Source organism: Carcharodon carcharias, chromosome 16 (assembly GCF_017639515.1).
Source record: "Carcharodon carcharias isolate sCarCar2 chromosome 16, sCarCar2.pri, whole genome shotgun sequence".
Classification (NCBI taxonomy): Eukaryota; Metazoa; Chordata; class Chondrichthyes; order Lamniformes; family Lamnidae; genus Carcharodon; species Carcharodon carcharias.
Genome location: NC_054482.1, coordinates 5555030 through 5579525, shown reverse-complemented (window position 1 = coordinate 5579525; position 24496 = coordinate 5555030). Strand labels below are relative to the sequence as shown.

The 24496-nt window shown below is 42.0% G+C and overlaps 1 protein-coding gene across 2 annotated transcripts in view; it reads left to right on the top strand.

Moving 5' to 3' along the window:
* The first annotated feature begins 8053 nt into the window (after positions 1–8053).
* dennd1b (DENN/MADD domain containing 1B) overlaps positions 8054–24496 on the top strand; it is a 277534-nt gene continuing 261091 nt past the window's right edge. The window contains exons 1-2 of one of the 2 annotated variants that reach the window (XM_041208107.1): positions 8054–8109; positions 15469–15533. In XM_041208107.1, coding sequence (XP_041064041.1) covers positions 8093–8109; positions 15469–15533 — 82 coding nt within the window. In that variant the 5' untranslated portion in view covers positions 8054–8092. The remainder of the gene's footprint in view (positions 8110–15468; positions 15534–24496) is intronic. The other variant, XM_041208108.1, reaches the window with a different exon arrangement.

The following is a 24496-nucleotide window of genomic DNA, read 5'->3' as shown; positions in this document are numbered from 1 at the left end:
CAAGACAAAGAGGGTGTGAGCTGGGTAGATTTTCCCTTTTTCAGTTCAGTCCCAATGAATTCAAAAAACAAGTTCAAAACTTAAAGCTCATCTCTCTCATGTGATTTCCAGTAAATCACTAACCTTTGCCATTAAAACAGTTTTTCTCCCATCAGTTAAAATAACTGCAGTGCAAACAACTCTACCCTATCAAGTACCATGCTGGTCAGGTGATTTCTTGGAAAAAGCAAGCTTGCTTCCAATGCAAAGGTGAATTTATGACCTTGCTGTAAAAAAAAATCCAGGTGTCCAAATAATTCTTTCCATATTTTAAAGGAAAGAATTGTCCTGAAATATATGTTTCAAACAGTATGTGCCTGTGTTTGAAGGACCGAGTGTTTTGTTGTGATTACATTCTAAGTGTAATGTGAAAAAATGTTTTTCTTCTCATTTAAACTTCCCAGAAAGCCTGTTTTGTGTCTATCCTTTAAAGTCACAACCCTCAAAGGGTTTAAAATACTCCCTATAAAATACGCATCTTGTTGCAGACAACTGAGAGGCGAAGGAAAAGTTATCGCACCGCCTCTCCCCATCCGAACACAACTTTAAGCTGCATTCTGACAACAATGTTGGTAAAATACAGTACACGACTTGCATATAGCACCTTTTAACATTACACTATGTTTCCTCAGAGAAGTTGAAGCTGGCTATAATATAATAGTTGGGGGGTGACCCATAACGTGGTTGAATTGAGATTTTCAGCAGGCCTCTATAGATGGAAGGGAGTTTCCAAGAAAGAAGACTTTGGGGAGTAGTTACTGAATATGGCTGGGACATCTGAAGGCACTTCCATGGCCGAGTAAAAGGAGGAGTTTTCAACTGTCTAGGTCTTAAGCTCTGAGATTCCCTCCTTAAACTTCGCCACCTTTCTACCTCCCATGCCTGATGAACCAGATGGAATTTTCTGAAGAGGTGACTAAAGGAGAGGGTAGGAGAATGTCTATGCATGCAATTTATATGGACTTCCTGAAGGCATTTGCTAAAATCCCTCATAAGAGCTTGTTAGCTAAAGTTGAAGCCCATGGCATTTAAAGCAAATCATGGACCTTGGTTAGGAAATTGGCTGAGTGGGAAGATACAGAGAGTAGTGATAATAAGCGGGTGAACTAAATGTAGAATATAACTCATGACTCATAAATATCTGGGTTAGAGCTTCAGTTATTCACCATACATAGTAACAACTTACACGATGGCCACAGATCAAACTTTGTTGTTGACACAAAGATGCCCAAGTTAAACATAAACATAGAAATAGAAGCTGGAGCAGGCCATTTGGCCTTTCAAGCCTACGCCACCATTCAACAAGGTCACAGCTGATCTTCTACTTCAACTATGCCTTCCCATACTACCCCATTTTCATAATTCCCTTAGAATCCAAAATAACTTGGATCATAATCCCTCAGCAGGGGTGTGGGAACCAGGAGAGAATATTAGAAAGTAATACCAGGGTGCACGGAATTCTGAGAGAGGCAGATAGCACTAAAATAGAGAATAGTAAGTTAATAGATGAAGTCGGAGTAAGGGAGCAAGTAATGATGTCTAAATCTGGGTTACACTGCATGTATGTGAATGCACAGTGTATAGTTAATAAAATTGGGGAGTTGCAGGCACAGATTGCCTCGTGGGATTATGATGTTGTGGCGATAACAGAGACCTGGCTTAAGGAAGGGCAGAACTAGGTGTTAAATATTCCTGGTTATAAGGTGTTCAGAAAAGATAGGAAAGGGGAAAAAGGAGGGTTAAGGAGAGTATTGCAGTACTCGAGAAAGAGGATGTGTCAGAGGATTCAAGGACTGAATCGATTTGGCAAGAGCGAAGGAATAAGAAGGTTGCAATTACATTGCTTAGTGTAATATATAGACCACCAGCTAGTGGGAAGGATATAGAGGAACAAATCTGCAAGGAAATTACAGAAAGATGTGAACATCATAGAGTAGTTCTAATGGAGACTTTAATTACCTGTATACAAACTGGGATAATGGTAGTGTAAGAGGCAGTGAGGGACAGGGATTCCTAGATTGTGTTCAGGAGAATTTCCTACAGCAGCATGTATCCAGTCCAATAAGGAGGCACTGCTGGACCTGGTTCTTGAGAATGAGGTGGGCCAAGTAGATCAATTAACAATGGGGGAACATTTAGGGGACAGTGATCATTGTATCATAAGGTTTAGGATGACTGTGGAAAATGACTTTGGTCAAGCCAGGGTAAGAATAGTCAACAGGCAAAGAGCAGACTTCAATGGGGCAAGAACAGACCTGGGCAGAATAGACTGGAACCAAAGGCTGGTGGGAAAAACAGTAGCTGAACAACAGGCTACCTTCAAAGAGGAGATGGTTTGAGCACAATCAAGGTATGTTCCCTCAAAAGGGAAGGGTAGGACAAACAAATCCAGAGCTCCCTGGATGACAAAGGAGATAGAAATTAAGTTAAAGAAGAAAAAGTGTGTTTACAACAGGTTTCAGGCAGTAAATACAATTGAGAACCAAACTGAATACAGAAGGTTCAGAAGGGATGTGAAAAAGCAAATACAAGAAGCAAAGAGGGATTGTGAAAAAAGACTAGCCGCTAACATAAAAGGAAATCCCAAAGTATTCTATGAGCACGTCAATAGAAAAAGGGTGGTAAAAGGAGGAGTCGGGCTTATTCAGGACCAAAAAGGGGATTTACGCATAGAGGCAAGAGGCATGGCTGAGGTGTTAAATGAATATTTTGCATCTGTCTTTATCTACAAGGCAGATACTGCCCGGGCCATTGTGACAGAGGAGGGAGCTCAGTCACTAGAAGGGTTTAAAATTGATGAGGAGGAGGTATTGGATAAGCTGTCAGTACTTAAAGTTGATAAGGCACCAGGACCGGATGAGATGCATCCAAGAATATTGAAGGAAGTGAGAATGGAAATTGTAGAGGCACTGGCAATAATCTTTCAACGTTCCCTGGATTCGCAGGAGGTGCCGGAGGACTGGAAAATTGCAAACATTACGTCCTTGTTCAAAAAAGATTGTAAAGATCTGCCCTGCAATTACAGACCAGTCAGTTTAACTTCGGTGGTGGGGAAACTTCTAGAAACAATTATTTGGGATAGAATCAATAGTCACGTGGAAAAATGTGGATTGATTCGGAAGAGTCAGCATGCATTTGTTAAAGGAAAAATCGTGTCTAACTAACTTGCTGGAGTTTTTTGAAGAGGTAACAGAGATGGTTGACAAGGGTAAGGCCATTGATGTGGTGTATATGGACTTCCAAAAGGCGTTCGATACAGTGCCACACAACAGACTTGTGAGGAAAGTTATAGGTCATGGAATAAAAGGGACAGGGGCAATGTGGATACAAAATTGGCTAAGGGATAGGAAACGTTAATGGTTAACGGGTATTTTCAGGCTGGAAGAAGGTTTGTAGTGAAGTTCTCCAGAGGTTGGTATTGGGACCCTTGCTTTTCCTGATATATATAAATGAATTGGACCTTGGTGTGCAGGGGACAATTTCAAAGTTTGCGGACGACACAAAACTTGGGAGAATTGTAAACTGTGAGGAAGACAGTGTAGAACTTCAAAAGGATATCGACACATTGATGGAGTGGGCAGATAGGTGGCAGATGAAGTTCAATGCGGAGGAGTGTGAGGTGACGCACTTTGGCACAAAGAACATGGAGAGACAGTATAAAATCTAAAGGGTGTGCAGGAGCAGAGAGACCTGGGTGTATATGTATATCAGTCATTAAAGGTAGCAGGACAGGTAGACAGAGCTGTTACTACAGCAAACAGTATTCTAGGCTTCATTAATAGGGGCATAGAGTACAACAGCAGGGAGGTTATGATGAACTTATATAAGACACCAGTGAGACCACAGCTGGAGTATTGTGTACAGTTTTGGGTGCCACACTATCAGAAGGATGTGAATACATTGGAGAAAGTGCAGAAGAGAATGGTTCCAGGAATGAGATACTTCAGTTATGAGGAAAGACTGGAGAAGCTGGGACTGTTTTCTTTGGAGCGAAGGCTAAGAGGAGACTTGAAAGAAGTTTTCAAAATCACGAGGGGCCTGGACAGAGCAGATAGAGAGAAACTGTTCTTACTCGTAAATGGATTGAGCACCAGAGGGCACAGTTTTAAAATGTTTTGCAAAAGAAGCAAATGCGAGGTGAGAAAAAGCTTTTTCACACAGCGAGTAGTTAGGATTTGGAATGCACTGCCTGGAAGTGTGGTGGAGGCAGGTTCAATTGAGGTGTTCAAGTGGGCATTGGATGATTATTTAAATAGGAACAATGTGCAAGGTTACGGGGAAAAGGCAGAAGATTGGCACCAAGTTAAAATGCTCAGAGAGCCAGTGCAGACATGATGGGCCGAATGGCCTCCTTCTACACCGTAACAATTCTATGATTTTGTTAATTGTTCTTGTTGATAGCAACATAAAATTACAAACTGATATTAATAGATAAAGTGAATGAGCAAAACTTTCAATGTAGGCAAATGTGAGATCACCCACTTTGAACTTAATAAGAATGGAATAGGGTAGTTGGAAAGGTGTCAAGCTAGGCACTGCGGCAGTCAAGAGAGAATTGTGCATCCATACACGTATGCCATTCAAATGTCATTGAACAAGAACAAAAAAGAATCAAAAAGGCCAATATAATGTTGGTCTTTATTGCTAAATAACAAGAAATGCAGGGCTCGACATTATGCCTCAGTTATACAAAGCCCTGATAAGACCAGATCTGGAGTACTGTGAGCAGTGCTGCGTACTACACCTTAGGAAGGTTGTATTCACCTTGGCGGCACTGTTGTGTAGGTTTACCAGAATGATACCTGGACTTGAAGAGGGAAATTCCAAAGAGCAATTGCAAAACCATGGTTGTATTCCCTGGAATTTGGAAGGCTAAAGGATAATTTGATAGAAGTTTTCAAGATATTAGGGTAATGGATAGGGTAGCTAGAAAGAAACAATTTCCACTGGTTGCGGAGTCGAGGATTAGGGAGCACGGTCTAAAAATTAGAGCCAGACTTTTCGGGGGAGATGAGGAAACACTTCCACACACAAGGGCAGAACCTTCTCTACTTAAAACATTTTCAGTTGGCAGAACCATTTGTGGGTCCTGACCTCATTCATGACGGAAGTGCACCCTGGCCAATAGGCCAGCTCCACATTGTCCAAGAAAGGATGGCAGGCAGGACACAGATGTAGGAGGTCCAAAGAGAAAGATTCTAGGAGTGTCTGGATGACAACTCCCATTGGGAGGGTTGGGTGCTGCTGAAGTGCATATGAACATACAAACATACGAATTAGGAGCAGGGGTAGGTCACTCAGCCCCTTGAGCCTGCTCTGCCATTCAAACGATCATGGCTGATCTGATTACAACCTCAACTCCACCTTCCCACCTACCCCAATAACCTTTCACCCACTTGCTTATGGTAGATGGAAAACACAATGTTGCCTCAAAATAGTGGTGAAGCAGAAAGGCCCAGAACTGTCCAGGCTGTCAGTATGAAAGGGGGACTGCTCCACAAGGATGCCTTTGGCCTCGTTTATGCACAACAGCTCTGTGACAGTGGCATGGACAGCAGTGTCTGATGTTCCACAGACTCATGACCCTCAGGGGAAAATAAAAATCCCCTTATTTTTAAGCTTTGTCCCCCCACCCCCCCCCCCCCCCCCCCCAACCCCCTCTAGTCTTTCCCACAAGGTGAAACAACCTGTCAGCATCCACTCTGTCAAATCCTCTCAGGATCTTATGTTTCAATAAGATGGATACAGATCCACCCTGTCCAACTTTTCTTCATAAGATAACAACCCCATCCCAGGAATCAGTCACATGAACCTTCTCTGAAGGTTTCTAACACAATTATGTCTTTTCTTACATAAGGAGACCAAAACTGCACGCAGAAATCTAGACATGGCCTCAATAATTCCCTGTACAACAGTAAAAAAAATCCCTAGAGAAGACTCTTAGGGGCACAAAATGTTAACTCTGTTTCTCTCTCTACAGGTGATGCCAGACCTGCTGAGTTTTTCCAGCCTTTTCTGTTTTTATTTCAGATTTCCAGCATCTGCAGTATTCTGCTTTCAGCCCTATATCTATGCTCTATTCCCCTTGCAATAAACGACAACATTCCATTTGCCTTCTTAATTGATTGGTTGTATTGCTGCGTACAATTAAAGGGCTAATTGCCCTTTTAAGTACCTGCTGCCCGCTACCCACTGTGGATGGAGGGCAGCCACGGGGTCAGAGAGCCCACCTCCAGGAAAATCTCCTGGAGGCAGGAATACCTGAGAGAGTGGCTCCGATTTCCACCCACCCCTCCACTTTCAAAGTTGCCTGTACAGGGCTAGGAAAATTTCACCCAACTCTTTTCTGGAAATGGCATTTGATGCTAGATCAATTGTTAATTGTTTAGGTCTTAACAATTCACTATTTATTAATAACTTACATGATGGGATAGAAAGTCACATATCTAAATTGCTGCTGATACAATGATGGGTGGCATTTTAAGCGGTGTAGATGGAAGCAAGAAATGATAGCGATTTGGATAGATAACGTGAATGGGCAAAACTGTGGCAAATGGATTTCAATGAAGGTTAGGATGAGGTCATCCACTTTGGAACCAAAAAGATGAATCAGGTTTGAGGGGGAAAATGGCTTATTCCTGTTCCTTTGACCGTTGAAATGTAAGTATGATAAAAGTTCATTGGCATTGGAGGAGGCATTGTAAGTCACCCTTAAATTGAGTGATGTCTTGATGATAGATAAACATTACTCAGAGTCAAAAAGAATACCAAGTTGAATCAAATGGTCTTAAAATGTTAATTAGATAACTTTCTGGCCAAAATTTAGATGTACTAAATAGTACTGGGTTCCTGCCTGTAATTCCTTAAACTCATCCCTGATCTCAGCAGTTTGAGCCAGAGGGATCAAAGGTAAGAAGGAATCAGAGGGTTCCATATAGTTATTAAGTTTTGGAAAGTTTCCAAAGGATAATTATATGCTTTAGTGCTGTGATAATATGCTTCTTGGCCAATGTTTACCAGCCATTCATCACGTAAAATATATTGTTCCCATCACTGTCAGCACCAGTACTTTGCTCCTGTTGCCTAGCTTAAAGTACTGTTGTCACATATTGAGAAAAAACACACTTGCTTACACTCCAAGTCGATTTTCACAGTTCAAGTGGATGGGCAATTTCACATCCCCCATACTGTACTGAAATCCACTTGCTAACACTCGCATGTGAAATTACTGTTCAGATCTATGGAAACTTAATTGCAGAGAACTGTAATGACACTGAAGCTCTCTGGTACCTGGGGGTGACATACAGGATTGATTATGATTATTTATTGGAAATGGCTCTACATTGATATTGATTGGAACAGCTGTTTTACAAATATTTGTGGCTCTTTGGGCTTGGGAATAGTGTGGGGAAAGGGGGAGGTGGTGTTGGTGGTGGGCTTGTTTTTGGATGTAGAAGACAGGCTATAGAGTTGAGCATCAGAATTCCTACATTCTCACTGTCTAAACTTCCTGAGTAGAGGTTTAGGGAAGATAATTCAGTTACACACAAACAAGCGAAAAAAAAGATAATTACTTAAAAAAGGGGGAAAACAATAATGTAGGCCCACACTGCACACCTGGAGGTTTTATTTTACCTGGTTTCTTTACCCCCCCAAGCTAATGTTGATGTTCACAATGAGATTCGATGTCACTTAACTCGGCTCAACGTATTCATTTCACCCCCACGCTTACGATCCACTCTCAGTCGAGTGAACTCACTCTTCGAAGCTTCCTATAGTGGGACTCGGTCAGGTGACGTCGCCAACCTTTTCTGTCAGTGAGTCCGAACTTCCTAATTTGTCTGTTGTCTGTTTGCGAGGTGGAGCAGAAGCAGAAGCAGCAGCAGCACCATGGTTCCGTGAGTGTGTGAAGCAGAGTCAGGAGCCGCACCGCAGTCTGTGCGCCTGCTTCTCCCCCAGCTCAGACACAGAGAGGAGAGATCGGGGGTGGGGTGGTGGGGGTGGTGGTGGTGGGGAGGCGTGGGGGGGAGAGCTGCACCGAGATGCCGTAACCATGGACTGTAGACTGAAGTAAGTAAGTGAGTGAGTGGGGAGGTCGGGCCCCAGGGTGGATGGGTGGAGAGCTGGGACTCCCGCAAAGGGGGGAACGCACCTGGCTTGGGGGGGGAGCTGGGACAGGACTGGCGACTGCTGCAGTCGTCGGGAGCGTTGGCTTTTGTTGCAGAGCAAAAGCGTCAGTGTCTCTGACTCTGCTGAAGTCTTGAGGCTTCAGGCCTGCTCTCTCTCTCTCTCTCTCTCTCCCCCCACCTCTCCCTCCCTCTCTGCCAAATCAGATTGATGACGGTGAGGGCTGTACATTTCGTGTTTAAACCAGGATGTACTCTGAACATCTGCACTGTCTGGTTGCGTTCCTCCAGACTTGCAATTTCATATTGTATTTGATGTACAAATTATGACATATTGTCTTAGCATTTGTAAATTGCATGAAAAATAGAAGGACCAGCTTAGGAAAATATTAGTAGCAAGGCGATTAAGTATCCTATTCTGTTTGGAAAGATACCATGTTTTGATCGTTAATATTACAAAAACAGACCTGTGTGGTTGGTGTTAAGACCCTGTCTGAGCTCGTAAATAAGCCTAAGGATAATACAAACAGTATGTGTGTTAACAGGGTAGCCAGATAAACAAAACAAATTATGTGAAAATCCAAAAACAAAAAGTTTTTGGAATTTATTTTTTATTCATTCATGGGGCGTGAGTGTCGCTGGTTGGGTCAGCATTTATTGCCCATCCCTAATTGCCCTTGAGAAGGTGGTGGTGAGCTGCCTTCTTGAACAGCTGCAGCCCATGTGGTGTAGGTACACCCACAGTGCTGTTAGGGAAGGAGTTCCAGGATTTTGACTCAGCAACAGTGAAGGAACGGCGATATATTTCCAAGTCAGGATGGTGAGTGGCTCAGATGGGAACTTCCAGGTGGTGGCATTCCCGTGTGCCTGCTGCCCTTGTCCTCCTAGGTGATAGTGGTCATGGGTTTGGAAGGTGTTGTCTAAGGAGGCTTGGTGAATTCCTGCAGTACATCTTGTAGATGGTACACACTGTTGCTACTGTGTGTCGGTGGTGGAGGGATTGAATGTTTGTGGATGTGATGCCAATCAAGTGGGCTGCTGTGTCCTGGTAGAGCTTCTTGAGTGTTGTTGGAGCTGCACTCATCCAGGCAAGTGGAGAGTATTCCATCACTATCCTGACTTATGCCTTGTAGATGGTGGACAGGCTTTGGAGAGTCAGGAGGTGAGTTACTCTCTGTAGAATTCCCAGCCTCTGACCTGCTCTTGTAGCCACAATATTTATATGGCTTGTCCAGTTCATCTCCTGGTAAATGGTAACACCCAGTATGTTGATAGTGGGGGATTCAGCGACGGTAATGCCATTGAATGTCAAGAGACAACGGTTAGAATCCCTCTTGTTCAAGATGGTCATTGCCTGGCACTTGTGTGGAGCAAATATTACTTGCCACTTGTCAGCCCAAGTCTGGATATTGTCCAGGTCTTGCTGCATTTGGCCACGGCTAAAATGGAGAGTTTAAACAGTTCTAGGAGTAGCCTTGACATCTTTTCCATTACAATGCATATATTAAGAATCCACTTAAGAATGGCAAACCAGTGCACTGATGTGCTTTGCCACAGAGTGGGAACAAGAATTAGCAGAAGTGGTTCTCTTCCTAAAAATCTGTTCAGTAACCTGCAAAAAGGGAAGAATATTGGTGAGAAAGCCATGCACCACTGTTGTCACACTTGATGTTACAGACAACACCTCCCTTTCAGTATTTGCTGAATGAAACCTGGGGAAGCTTTTGATCCAAGCAATTCTAATAATGGGATCACCAGCAAATGTGGTTTTAAAATTCTGGAGCATGCAATGAAACGATGAATTTTCGGTGAATTTCTGCCATGTCTGATGTTAAAATGTTGTGGGTTGTGTTATAATTATGATAGGTGGCGTTTCTTTGTGGTTTACAAGAGGGGGTAGGGTGTTGGTTGCTACACTGCGTTTTCTTATGCAGGGAGAGTTATTTTTCAGTACCTTATTAGAAATTGTGTGCAACAATGTGGTCTGCTCTGTAGAATGATGTAAGAGGAGATCAGTTAGTAACCTTTCAGGCTGATCCCATCCATATCTTGAAATCAAACTGTAGAATGGCTGTGTCAGAATATCATTTTACAGGGGTTAAGGCAAAGTGTATTTTTTAAAAATCCCTTCACAGGATGTGGGCTTCGCTGGCTAGGCCAGCAGGTTTTTTTGCCCATCACTAATTGCCCTTGAGAAGTTGGTGGTGAGCTGCCTTCTTGAACTGCTGCAGTCCATGTGGTGCAGGTGCACCCACAGTGCTGTTTGGGAGGGAGTTCTAGGATTTTGACCAAGAGACAGTGAAGAATGGTGATATATTTCCAACACACAAAATGCTGGGAAAACTCAGCAGGTCTGACAGCATCTGTGGAGAGAAAGACATAGTTAACGTTTCAAGTCCGCATGACTCTTCTTCAGAGTGTCATATGGACTCAAAACGTTAACTCTGTCTTTCTCTCCACAGTTGCTGTCAGACCTGCTGAGTTTTTCCAGCATTTTTTGTTTCTGTTTCAGATTTCCAGTATCCGCAGTATTTTGCCTTTATCTGATATATTTCCAAGTCAGGATGGTGAGTGGCTTGGAGGGGAACTTGCCGGTGGTGGTGTTCCTATGTGTCTGCTGTCCTTGTCCTTCTAGATGGTAGCAGTCATGGGTTTGGAAGGTGCTGTTGAAAGAGCCTTGGTGAGTTCCTGCAGTGCATCCTGTAGAAGGTACACACTGCTGCCACTGTACATCAGTGGTGGAAGGAGTGAATGTTGAAGGTGGTGAGTGGGGTACCAATCAAGCGGGTAGCTGTGTCCTGGTAGAGCTTTTTGAGTGTTGTTGGAGCTGCGTTTATCCAGGCAAACAGAGAGCATTCCATCACACTCCTGACCTGTGCATGGGCAAAGATAAATTAATTTCAACAGGAGCATTTTTTTTTGTTTTTGAAGGACTTGCAGAATGCATCATAATTAGTCTTTTAAGCACCGGTGTAAGCACAGTGGGGACATGTTCCAGTAAAACCAGAAACGACTTGGTGAAACAGTTGCAATAATGGTTTACCATGGAAGGATTTTTAGCACAGTGTCTAAGGATTTGTGACTGTTTCCCTGGCAAAGATCTGTTAGCTTCACACCGGCTGGGGAAAGACAGTGGTGTAGTGGTAATATAACTGGACTAGTAATCCTGAGGCCCAGACTAGGGTTCAAAACCATGGCAGCTGGTGGAATTTAAATTCACTAATAAATTTCAGTTAATGAATTTAAAAAAATCTGGAATTGAAAGCTAGTCTAAGTGATGGCACCATGAAACTATCATCGATTGTTGTAAAAACCCATCTGGTTTACTAATGTCCTTACCTGGTCTGCCACACAGATGGTTGCTGTGGGAGTCCTTTTAATATTGATTCCAGACCCAGTGAAGTCTCATGGCATCAGGTCAAACATGGACAAGGGAACCACCTTCTGATTACTATCTGCTGCCTTCCCCACCGCCTGTCTGCCTGCATCCCCACCTCAGCTGATGAATCAGTGCTCCTCCATGTTGGACACCACTTGGAGGAAGCACTAAGGGCGGCAAGGGCACAGAATGTACTCTGGGTGGGGGACTTCAATGTCCAATTCCAAGAGTGGCTCGATAGACTGAGCTGGGGAGAACTTCCCACTGGTTGGAGTCATACCTAGCACAAAGGAAGATGGTTGTGATTGTTGGAGGTCAATCATTTCAGGCCCAGAACAACACTGCAGGAGTTCCTTAGGATAGTGTCCTAGGCCTAACCATCTTCAGCTCCTTTATCAATAAGGTCAGAAATGTGCTGATTGTGCAAACAATGTTCAGTACCATTCGCAGCTCTTCATAATAAAGCAGTCCACACCTGAATACAGCGAGACCTGGGCAGCATTCTGGCTTGAGCTGATAAGTGGCAAGTAACATTCGTGCCACACAAGTGCCAGGCAATGACCATCTCCAACAAGAGAGAATCTAACCATCACCCCTTGACACTCAATGACCTCACCATGGCTGAATCCTCCACTATCAATATCATGGGGTTTATTGTTGACTGGAACCTGAACTGGACCAGCCATATAAATACTGTGGTTAAAAGTGAGAGGCTGGGAATTCTGTTGTGATTATTCACCTCTTGACTCCCCGAAGCCTGTTCACCATGTACAAGGCACAAGTCAGGAGTGTGGTGGAATACTCTCCACTTGCCTAGATGAGTGCAGCTCCAACAACATTCAAAAAAAGCTCTACACCTTCCAGGACACAGCTGCCCACTTGATTGGCACCCCATCCATCATTTTAAACATTCGCTCCCACCACCACCTACACACAGTGGCAGCAGCGTGTACAGTCTACAAGATGTACTGCAGCAATGCACCAAAGCTCCTTCGACAGCACTTTCTAAACCCGTGACCTCTATCATCTCGGAGGGCAAGCAGATGCATGGGAGCACCACCACCTGCAAGTTCCCCTCCAAGCCACAAACTGCCCTGATTTGGAACTATATCGCCATTCCTTCACTGTCTCTGGATCAAAACCCTGGAACCTCCTCCTTAATAACCCTGTGGGTGCCTACACCACATTGTCTGCAGCGGTTCATCACCACCTTCTCATGGGCAATTGGGGATGGGGAATAAATGCTGGCATAGCCAGCGATGCTAACATCACATGAGCATAAAAGAAAACCTAGGACCCTCTGGTCTCAATGACTTTGCATTATATCAGGTGATGTCTTTACTGACTGCACATACAGTGGCGGGTGGCTGTTTACTATTTAGCTTTAGGTACAAAGAGCCACCTGGAATCTTTTCAGACTTGTTAGCTAAAAGTTGACTGTTACAATGCAAAGCCAAGTGAATCAACTTGATGGTTTTGTAGCTGATGTGAAATACTGCATTGATAGCTAGTCTGCAACTCTGCTGTGCAGCTTTCACTGCTGCCTTGAAGAAACGCCTTCCTAGTGAGCCAGGACGCACTCCAGATTGGTGGACATAATTTAAGGTTGCTTTTTTACGAGGAAAAAGAAAACTCGTGATTCCCCACATCCATGTGTTCAAACAGAATTATTATGAACTATTTTCTTGCATCAGGGGAAAGCTAACTTTTTGCTGATGATTGCTATAGGGGAGCAGGTGTGAAGTTTTTCTGGTTGCCATGCCCACCATTGCTTTTGAAGCTATATGTCGAAAAGCGAGAAGTCTGGTCAATGGTCCAGGTGGCTGAACTTGGTGCTGCTGGAAGAAAGAAATAACAATGATGATACTTTGCTTGCTGTGCAGTTTGCAGATGAAGATGTTGTACCCACCATGCTTCTGATGTCTTGTACCTACTGTACTTGAGATGGCCGTAAAGATGTACATTAAAGCAGTGGGCCACCTAGTCTTGCTTTTGTCTCGACTTGACATCCGTTTTGGAAATAATGGGAGAGTCCCAAATTGAAGAGACATCTTTCTGATTTCATATAGTATTTTGTCCAAGACTCGAGTGCACTGACGAGCATGTACATGAATTGAATGTATACTAAATTGCATCCTAAAGGCATCTATGGCAGATGATCATTTGACATTTTCTATTTGCATTTCTTGAATCTAATGTTAAGTCGGAGGGCTGAATCTGACTTTGAATTTCAGAATTCCTTATCATTCAGTAGTTTTTGAGGGGCTTGTTTTTTCTTCTCCCTCCAAATGAAAGGAACTTAAATTTTTATTGCATTGTAATTTGTTTCAAATGCAATGCTATTGTTTTAAATGTAGTACCCGTAATTAAAGGGCAAACATGGAAAACACATTCTAGTGAGTTCACTTATGATGCTGAATATTGTGGGATATGTATTTTGTTCCTTGTTAATATTGTGTTAGAAACCTGCCGGTTTATAGATGTCCTGGGAGCAGCTGTTTGTTTGGTGCAAAGTCCTCCTGCTGTGATTGTTTGGAGTTCTGCTGAAATGACTTGAGTAATGGTGGTTGGCTAAGCAGGTACTCGCATGCGCTATGTCACAGGAATAGGACTGGCGGTTTATAGACTGTAACTTTAACTCATTGTCTTATACCATAAAACACAGAAACCAGGGACCAGTGACACATACCAATAAGTGCAGATTATCTACATTTAGGGTTATGATTGGGAGATAGAAGACAGAGTGGAACAAAGGTATATTCTGTAAATGGTAGGATGTAACGAGTAGTGTTCCTCAGTGATCTGTACTGTGAACTCCATTTTTTACATATTTACCAATGACTTGGATGAAGAAATAGAGTTGCATGTCGAAGTTGCAGGTGACACAACATTGGGAGGCACAGTAAGTGTTGTAGATGGGAGCAAAGGCTCATTGAATGAGTGGGCAAAACTGACAAAATGGTGCTCCGTTAGGATCCGAGAGACGCAAACGTGAGTATTTTCTCAAGATTGTAAAACTAGAGGAGCTAATAGATTTGGGTGTCCCTGTACACAAATCACTTAAAGCTAGTGAACAGGTCCAAAAATGAATCAGAAAGGCTAACAGTGTGTTGGCAGTTATCTGAAGGATATTGGAAGATGAGGAGGAATTGATGCTCTAGTTTGCACAGATCCTTGGTCAGACCTCACCTGGAGTATTATGTTCAGAAATGGGGATTGCACCTCAAGAATCCACCAGAATAATGGCCATGTTGATGGGTTGGTGACAGGTTACATAAACCAATTGATCCAATTGAGGGACTTAAAAATGGATTGATAGAATGGATAAGGAGATCTATATCCTCACGTGGATGAAATCTCGCACAAGAGGGCGTAATATTAAAATTAGAGCCAAGGGTGAAATCAAGAAGTATTTCTTCACAGAAAGGGTAGTAAAATTCTGGAATATTCTCTCACCAAGAGGTAGTGAATGTTAGATCAAGGCTGAGATCGAGGATGTTTTGTTAGGAAGGGGTGTCAAAGAATATTGGTCAAAATGAATAAATGGAGTTAAGATACAAATCAGCCATGATCTAATTGAATGGCAGAATGAGGGAGAGTCTAATTGGCCTGCTCTTGTTCCTATGTGTACATTCAGTTGAACACACTTGTCTCTAAATCGGTAATATCTGGACTGCTTTGGAATGCCATGAAATTCTGAATGTGTTGCAATCTGATGGAAAGGTCATGTCTTGCTTATGAAACCTGAAAATTGGGGATCTGTAGTCGTTCCAGATCCTGATAATGTTTTTTTCTCTTGCAAGAGATTTTGTTACATTATTTTTCACATGTATAATAGGTTTAAGTATTCTTGTCAGTAGCTTGAAGTAGCAAAGCAACATGCTCGACCCGATGACTCAACTTTTTGCTTTATTTCTTTAACAGAGAGAGCCCAGAAAGAACATTTGATCTGGTCTTCAAGGTGACTTGCCCAGCTTCTGAAAATGAAGGTATCTTGCATCTTAAGTCCTATCTTGGGTTTGATATTTTGTGCCTAGTGTTAAAATATCAAAGAATTGCCACTGACTTCTCTGCTGACTTAACTACTTTGATTTCTTGTGGCCCTGTTTGGTTAACTTAGTTTCTGTGGGGTTACCATATTACATCCAGATGAAATGGAGATCTTGGAAATGTGTTCATAGCGAAAATTGTTTCATAAGAGAAATTTAGATTAGTCTCCTATTCAAGTTTGGTGGCAGGTGACTATGTCTGGAAAAAAAAATCTCTCATTCTGATCATATATAGGTAGTCATTTTATAGCACTTGAAAATTAGTTTGAGAATTTTCAGATACAAAATTTAATGTTACAAATTGCAAGCATAGCCTCTGAATGCTTTTTAAAAAAAAATTATTGTGAAGCAGATTGGAAATGTCACCAGGCGCATTCAGTAACTGGCCCAATTTGAGTCTCAAATTCTGCTTTCCTGTCCTTTGCATCTTCTCCATGAACCACAATGTGAAGCATGCACTGAATTGGAGAATCAGTACTATTAAGATGTGAGGAGGTGACTGATATGTCAGATGTAGAAGTCTAGTTTAAGGAAACATTTGACAAGGTATAACAAATGAGACTGTTGTAGAAGATTAAAGGGTATGGAGAGATAGGAAGGGCAACAAATTGGATTAAAAATAGTTCGAAGGCAGGAAATTGAGCAGGAATTAAGGGCAGTTCACTAGGCTGGATGTATTTGGGTAGCATTGGCTTGGAACAACTTCTATTACCTGTGTACTTCAATGATTTGGAATTGTGCTGAAGGAACTGGTGACCAAATTTGCATTTGAATTTGAGCAGATGGTTTTGGGTTTAGATTCACAAGTTATTAGAAACAGAAAGTCAATCAATTGCTGTAAAAGGATAAGTAGGAATATAGGAAAGCGCAACAGGAGCAGCACCAGGCATACCTAAAAATGAGATATCAATCTGGTGAAGCTACAGCACAGGACAACTTGCATTCTAAAAAGCAGAAGCAGCATGCTGTAGACAGACCTAATTGATCCCACACCAACGATTAGATCTAAGCTCTGCAGTCCTGCCATGTCCTGAATAGTGGTGGACAATTAAGCAACTAACTAGAGGAGAAGGCTCCGAAAACATCCCCAGCTTGATTTTTGGTGGAGCCCAGCACATAGATTCAAACGATAAGGCTGAAGAATTTGCAACCATTGTCTGCCATAAGTACCGGGTGGATAATTAAACTTTCCCTTCTTCGGATGTCCCCAGTGTCACAGATACCATTTTTCAGCCCATTTCACTGATTCACATGATATCAAGAAATGGCTGAAAGCACTGGATACTGCAAAAGCTATGGGCCCTGACAACATCCTAGCTGTGAAGACTCATGCTCCGGAATCAGCTGCAACTTTAGTCAAGTTATTCCAGTAAAGCTACAACAGGGGCATCTACCTGGCAATGTGGAAAAACTGCTCAGGCATGCCCTACCCACAAAAAGCAGGACAGATCCAATCCAACCATTTTCCATCTCATCAGTCCACTCTCAATTATCAGCCAAGTGATGGGAGGTGTCATCAGCAGTTCTGTTAATTGGGACTTACTCAGCAACAACCTGCTCACCAATGCTTTGCACCAGGGCTCTTGGCTTCAGTCTTCATTACAGCCTTGGTCTGAACATGGACATGAGCTGAATTCCAGAAGTGAGGTGAAAGTGTCTGGCCTTGACATCAAGGCAGCATTTGACCAAGGAGCCCTGGCAAAATTGCAGTCATTGGGAATCTGGCAGGGGGAACCTTTCCATTGATTGGAGTCACACTGAGCACAAAGTGAAAGGCGTCCAACAACCATAACCAATCCTCTAAGCCCCAGGTATTACTGTAGGAGTTCTTCAGGGTAGTGTCCCAGGTAAAAAACCATCTTCAGCTGCTTCATGACTTTCCCTCTATCAGAAGTGGGGATGTTTGCTGATTGCACGCTTTTCAGTACCATTCGCAACTGTTCAGTACTGTAGTAGTCCGTGTCTGCATGCAGCAAAACCAGACAATCCACAGACTTGTGCTGTAAATACTGTAGCCGCTAGAGAAAGTCAGAGGCTGGGAATTCTGTGGCGAGTAACTTGCCTCCTGAATCCAAAGCTTATTCACCACCTACAAGGCACAAGTCAGGAGTGTGATGGAATACATTCCACTGGCCTGGATGAATGCAACTCAAATAACACTCAACACAATCCAAGAACTAACAGCCACTTGACTGGCACTCCATCCATCATCATAAACATATATTCCCTCTATCATCAGCACACAGTGGCAGATGTGTGGACCATGTACAAGATGTACTGCAGCAACTTACCAAGATTCTTTCGACAGCACCTTGCAAACTTGCAATGTCTTTCCCCTAAAAATATAAGGTCAGTAGGTGTATGTGAATGTTATCAGCTGCAAGTTCCTCTATAAGTCGCATACCGTCCTGACCTGAAACAAAATCACTGTTCCTTTATTGCTGCTGGGCCCAAACCCTGGAACCCTACTAACAGTGCTGTGTGTGCCTACATGACATGACCTGCAGTGGTTCAAGAAGGTGGCTCACCACTACCTTCTCCAGGGCAATTAGGGATTGAAGGCAGTAAATGCTGGCATTGCCACAACACTTACATCACAAGAACAATTTTTTTAAAAAGGGAGACTGGGATTTTATGCCAAGCGGTGTAGACTATGGAAGCAATAGGAAATCTATATAAAACCTTAGGAGTACAGTACTATATGCAGTATTTGACTCTAAAGGATGTGCAAGCAATATAGAGGATGCAACACAGATTCAATAAGATGTGGCTTGGTGTAAGAAAATACAGAGATTAAGGGAGAAAAGTTTGGGCTGTTTTGTTGAAATAATGGCTATTTCTACGTGATAGTATTGAGATGTCGAACGTTGTGAAGGAATGGTATAGAGTGGATAGAAGCAGACTGTTTCCAAGGATTGAGGGATCCAGAACATAGATGTACGATTCAGAAATTTAGGACAGAGAGCAAGAGAATTCATTTTTTTTTTTCTGGCGGTCTGTCAAGCTGCAGAGTGCAGTTCCCTAGTTCATGATTGATGCAGGGTCCACGGTAACACTTAACTTAAATAGTTGGGTGAAGGAAAGAGGGCCAGTGGATTAAGATGAATGGAACAGGGGATGAGGATGGCTTCCTTGAGGAGGATGATCACCAACATAGACGGTTGGGGCTGAAGAACATGTTTCCATGTTGTAATGCCATGTAGATGCAGCTCCACTTTTCAGTGTGATGTTAATTTCATCTCCAGGGTGAGTGGGATAGAACTGTGAACCACTAACTAACAGGAAGTATATCTTTAGTAAAATAGCAAGTGGAATGAGTCATAATGTTGTGCATTTTCTGTTCCCAAAGATTTAAATGGGTAACGTACAGTGTGGAAGTGAGAAATTTTGGGGCAATGACACTCTCCTTTTTTGTCAGTGCTTTTAAATGTTTAATTGGATACCCCACCTTTTAATTTACTTCTGACCTGAATTGTTGATGTGTTGTCTCTGTTTGGCAACTCACTGTTTTACTTGCTGTGTTGCTATTATCACCTGGACAAGAAGCACAAAGCATAATGGGTGAAACTGAGAGCTTTTTTTTTTTCAAGTCTGTGGTAATAGAATTTGAGGATGATATACGGTTGCTTGAATTGCCTAACCTGTAGTTAACTGCAGGCAATTGACAGCAGCTAGTTGTATGGGTGGCACATTGAATGAATGGATTTGAAAGAGTTGGCTGGGTTTGGCTGTTTCTCAATATTATTGTAAGGTGCAGTTGAATACATCATAGCTCATGCAGTGCTGGCATCCAGACGGCCTAGCCTGGTCTGGATGAAATGAAGAACTTACTTAGTTACACTCCCCACCAACACCAACACCCCCACCTCCTCTATGCTTTCCAAATGTTCCCCTTTCTTTTGAATTTTTAAGTTTAACAAAAAAAAGTGAATATCTTCTGGATGTGAAGATTTTTGTTTACTCTGTTCCTACACCATGAAGCACTTTAATAACTTGTGGTAAAGGTGTGTCTGAAAGCAGTTCCTTCAACATGCTGTAACTTGCTTTTTGTTGGCTTGAGTATCTCTGGATTAGTATCCTTGCTGGTCCAAAATGACAATTTCTAATCTAATTTTATGTTTCTGCAAATGCATTGACACTATTTTGTAGATTTTGTGGTTTTGTAGAGTAACTTCATGAGTGAAGAGCTAAAATTATTGAATAATTCTGTATTTTTTAAAACTTTAGAAGAGGTGAGATCATCTTACATTCAAAATGCTTTTTCTTTAAGTTCCTGTTCTAACTCCTTTCAGCTCCACTAGTCTCCCTGACAATTTTCAGGTGAGAATTTTGAACATCTCTCTTTCAACATTCCCAATGAGATGTTTTGAAGAGCAGCTGTTCTTTAGTGTTGTCCCTTTTCCATTTCATGCTTGTTTATAAAATATTCCACTTGTCAGAAGTTTTTAGCTGTTCAGAAAGATGTTGTCATGCCATTTTTTTCATGGTTTAGTGTCAATAGCAATTTTTGTTTTTGAATTTAAACGCCCTATTTGGAGTGCTAAGCCCTGACTGCAGGACCCACTGGGACTAAAACAAATGGACAATTAGCAAAGTTGGGTTCAGGCATCACACTTGCTTTTTCTAAAAGCCAATAAGATCTCAGGAGAAAGGGAGGACTGAGTAAGAGAAGCTAAGAATTCCACAGCTTTGAGGGCCTGGGAAAATGAGTAGGCGATGGATCATTGGTCTCAATGTAAACATAGTTGCAGTGATGGGGGAAGAGCTTAAAGGCAGCTTATTGGGAACTTGAACATTGAAAGAAGATCGTTCACACAGCGATCATTCTTGACAAAGCAAACATTGTGATTATGGAGAAAAGCGTTGCTGGTTAGAGCTCAGAATGGTTTCCCATCAGTTGGCAATCTTCTTTGCGTTCAGAATTGAGCGGGAGATATTAAAAGAGGCTTCCCAGATGTTGGAGCTGTGATTGAGCAATTTAAAATGTGAGATATGTGGATGCAATTGTAAATCAATTAATTGAGAAATGACCCCTCCTGAGATATTCCTGCTCTTCCCCTAACCCCTCCCACCCAACTCTTTGTCCTCCCTCGCCACCCACCACCCCAACCCCCACCACCCCACCCCAACCCCACAAAATAAATCCAAAGCCATAGTTTGTTGGGCATTTGAGCTGCTTTCTAATGAAGGAATGGTATTGTGGTTTGCCACTCTTTTAAAAAAAAAACTACAAAAATTGATCTTCAGCATTTTTTCAGTGTTTGTGTTTATAAATAAGTTAAAAAGACAAACCCACAACTTTCCGGCGCTCTGACACTGTGTGGGTCAGGCACATTGTGATATGAGGTGTGACTGTGCAACTACATTGTTTTGCCCCTGACGTGATGTTGGGGGAAGTTCTGGTGTACTGGAAGGTAGAGACTGCTGTGTGCTGACATATGATTTATAGAGGAGAAAGGTGGTGGTTTGTTTCTCCCACATTAAAAAGTTAACAAGAGATTTATATAAAATAGTACAACAATATTCCTTTTGTTGTCACGTGATTGCTGTGGCTATATGCAAAACGGCAGTTTGAGCATTTCTACTACTGACAAGATGACCCGGAAGTCTGTGTTTAACAGTTTACTGCATCATCTCTTTTAAAAACACGTAGTGGGGTTTGCACTTTGTTGCATCTTCTATTGCTGTTTCTATTGCTGTTTCTATTGCTGTTTCTATTGCTGCTCCACAGTTGAAAAATTGTTTAAGCACTTCTACCAGTGTAAACTGCTGCAATAAAGCTAGGAACAAGTCCAAACTAATTGGTATGTTTTGAGTGTACTGATTTCACCCAGGTGGTATTAGAATTGTCCTCGTAAGAAGAGGGGTGGGGGGGGGCGGGTGAGTGACTTGCATTCCCATCCCTTTGTAACTGCTGCAAGAGAGTGTTTGTGTGTGTCTGCACCCTCTGAGTTGTGTGTGGCTGGCATGGGCTACCCCCTCAGTCGAATAGCTTGGTGATATTCTCTATTTTGGCTCAAAATAAAAAAAAATGAAAATGATTTTGGTCTTTTGGGTGATGCATCCGGAGCTGGCGAGGAAGTTTCCTTTATGTAACATCTCAATTGATGCTATATTTGGTGCTCAGTTTATAGCAATATGTTAACCATCCAGTTCCAGTTTGTGCTGTGAAAAAAGAATTCTATTTAATCCCCCAGTGTAAAATGTGTGTTTGCATGTAAGACAGTCAGACAATTGCAGGCTTGTGGCAGTTACCCTGCCCTCAGGGTTTCTAACTGTGAATGATGTGTCCAGACTCTGGATGTTTGTACATAATTCCAATGTTAAAAATAAACACATGATGCAGTGTCTGATGTGCATGCTCCATAATCCATTATCTATAAAAACATATTATTAGAGTTGTGACCTTTCCACTGATGGATTTTTGTTTATCATTAAAGTATGCTGAGACGTGCGTTGTCCTTAAGTGATTAAGATAACTAGTATACAATAGGTTCTAGTGATTTTGTCTTTTTATATCACTGCTTCATATTAACTCTGTCGTAACTTAGGATTTCTGTTAGCACTCTGACTTTTGAGGGAATTTTTATTATCTTCAGGATATGTGTTATGTTAGTAATGTGGTATTTATTACCCAATCCTGGTTGCCCTGGTGGTGGGCCACCTTCCTAGATTCACTGTAGCCCTTTCGGTGATTGTGTTTCCACAATGAAGTACGTTTGCTACCTTCTGATCCATTGGGACCATTTTAGAATCTAGAATTTTGGAAGATCATGCCCTTTGCACCCACTCTCTGCAGCTACCTCTTTTAGACCTCTCAGATCTAGGCCATTGGGTCCTTTCTTCCTCTTTCATGAATAGTGTTGTTATATTTGTGAAATTCCAATCTGCTGGGACCATGCTAGAATCTTGGGAATTTTGGAAAATCATAACCAGCACTTCCACCATCTCTGCACCTTCTTCTTTAGAACCCAAGGATGTAGGCCTTGGCCTTCATGTCCTTGGGTTTTAATGCCTTGAGTTTCTCTACTTATTTTTCTGTGTTGATATTAATCACTTAAGTTCCTCGCTCTTATTAGCCCCTTGGTGACCCGCTATTCCTGGTTTGTAATTTGTGCCTTCTGAAGGCAGACACAAAATATTTGCTCAATGTCTCCGCCATTTATGTTGAACATTTTAGGTTGTTCCTTTCAATGTTTCCCTCTGTTGATTTATCACCATGTCTTTTAGCCTATTTTGTCAGTCAGCCTTAGCTAGCTTTCCCCTCACACCTATGTAATTGGCTTTGTTTGGGCTATCAAGCATAATATGGAATTCTGTTGTATTATGATGACTTTTTCCCAGAGGATATTTTACTGTGAGATTACTAATTAATGCTATTTGGTTCCACAATATGAGATTTAAAATGGCTTTATCCTTAATTGGCTCCATAACAAGCTCTTGCAGGAAACTGGTGCAAAACCATTCTATAAACCTGCCTGAAACACGATCTTTGCCAGTTTAGTTTATCCAGTCTATATGAAGATTGAAGTCTGCCCTGATTATTACATATCCTTTGTTAGAAGCTCGTAATTATATTTTGCTTAATGCTCTGCCCAATAGTCTGTTAGGGGGCCTATAACCTACTCCCAGCAGCTTTTTCTGACCCTTGTTATTCCTAATCTCTGCCCATACTGATTCTACTTCCTCGTCTTCTGAGCCAAGATCGTTGCTTAGTTTTCTGTTCTTATGTTATCCCTTACTATCGGGGATACTTCTCCTTTTCCATTCTGCCTGCCTTCTTGAAATGTTGCATACCCTAGAATATTTATTTCCCAATCTTGGTAACTTTGTAACCATGTCTCTGCAAAAGATTAGATCTAAACCATTTAACTCTATATGTACTGCTGGTTCATCTATTTTATTATAAATGTTTTATGCATTCAGGTAAAGAGACTTTTATCTTTTACCAGCTGTCTTTGCATGCTTCTTACTTGCTGTTACACAATGACCATTAAACTCTTTGTCCCTTCCTAATCCAATCTCCTTGTCTTTACCCAAATCGCTTCACTGCTCTATTGCCTCAACATTTGTCTTTAGATTTCTAAATCTTCCTTCACCTTATCTTTCCTCCACCTCTTCTAGTTTAAGGCCCTACTCATAGATCTAGTTATAAGAACCGCTAGGAAATGGATCCCAGCCTAGTTTAAATAGAGCCAATCCCAACAGAATAGCGTTCTTTTCCCCCAGTACTGGTGTCAGTGCCCCATGAACTGAATCCCTTCTTCCCACATTATTCTTTGAGAGACACTCTTAATTCTGAAAATCAGGAAATGGGAGGGAGGAACTCGGGAAAATTACAATCACCAGGGAAGTGGTACTGAGAAAATTGTTGGAGCTGTGGGCTGACCAATGCCCAGGTCTTGAGGGACTTCATCCTAGAGTCTTAAAAGAAGTGAGATAGTTGATCCGGTGGTTTTAATTTTCAAAAATGCCCTGGATTTGGGGAAGATTCCATTTGATTGGAAAATAGCTAATGTAACTCCTTTATTCAAAGAGGGAGGGAGACAGAAAGCAGGAAACTACAGGCCAGTTAGCTTAACATCTGTCATTGGGAAATGTTAGAAGCTATTATTAAAAATGTTATGGCAGGGCATTTGGGAAAAATTCAGGATAATCAGGCAGAGTCAACATGGTTTTGTAAAAAGGAAATCATGTTTAACTAATTTATTTGAGTTCTTTGAAAGAGTCGCATGTGCTGTGGATAAAGGGGAACCAGCGGATGTACTACACTTAGGTTTCCAGAATGCATTTGATAAAGTGCCACATTGAAGGTTATTGCGAAAAATAAAAACCCATGGTGTAGGGGGTAACGTATTAGCATGGATGGAAGATTGGCTAGCTAACAGGAAACCAAGGATAAG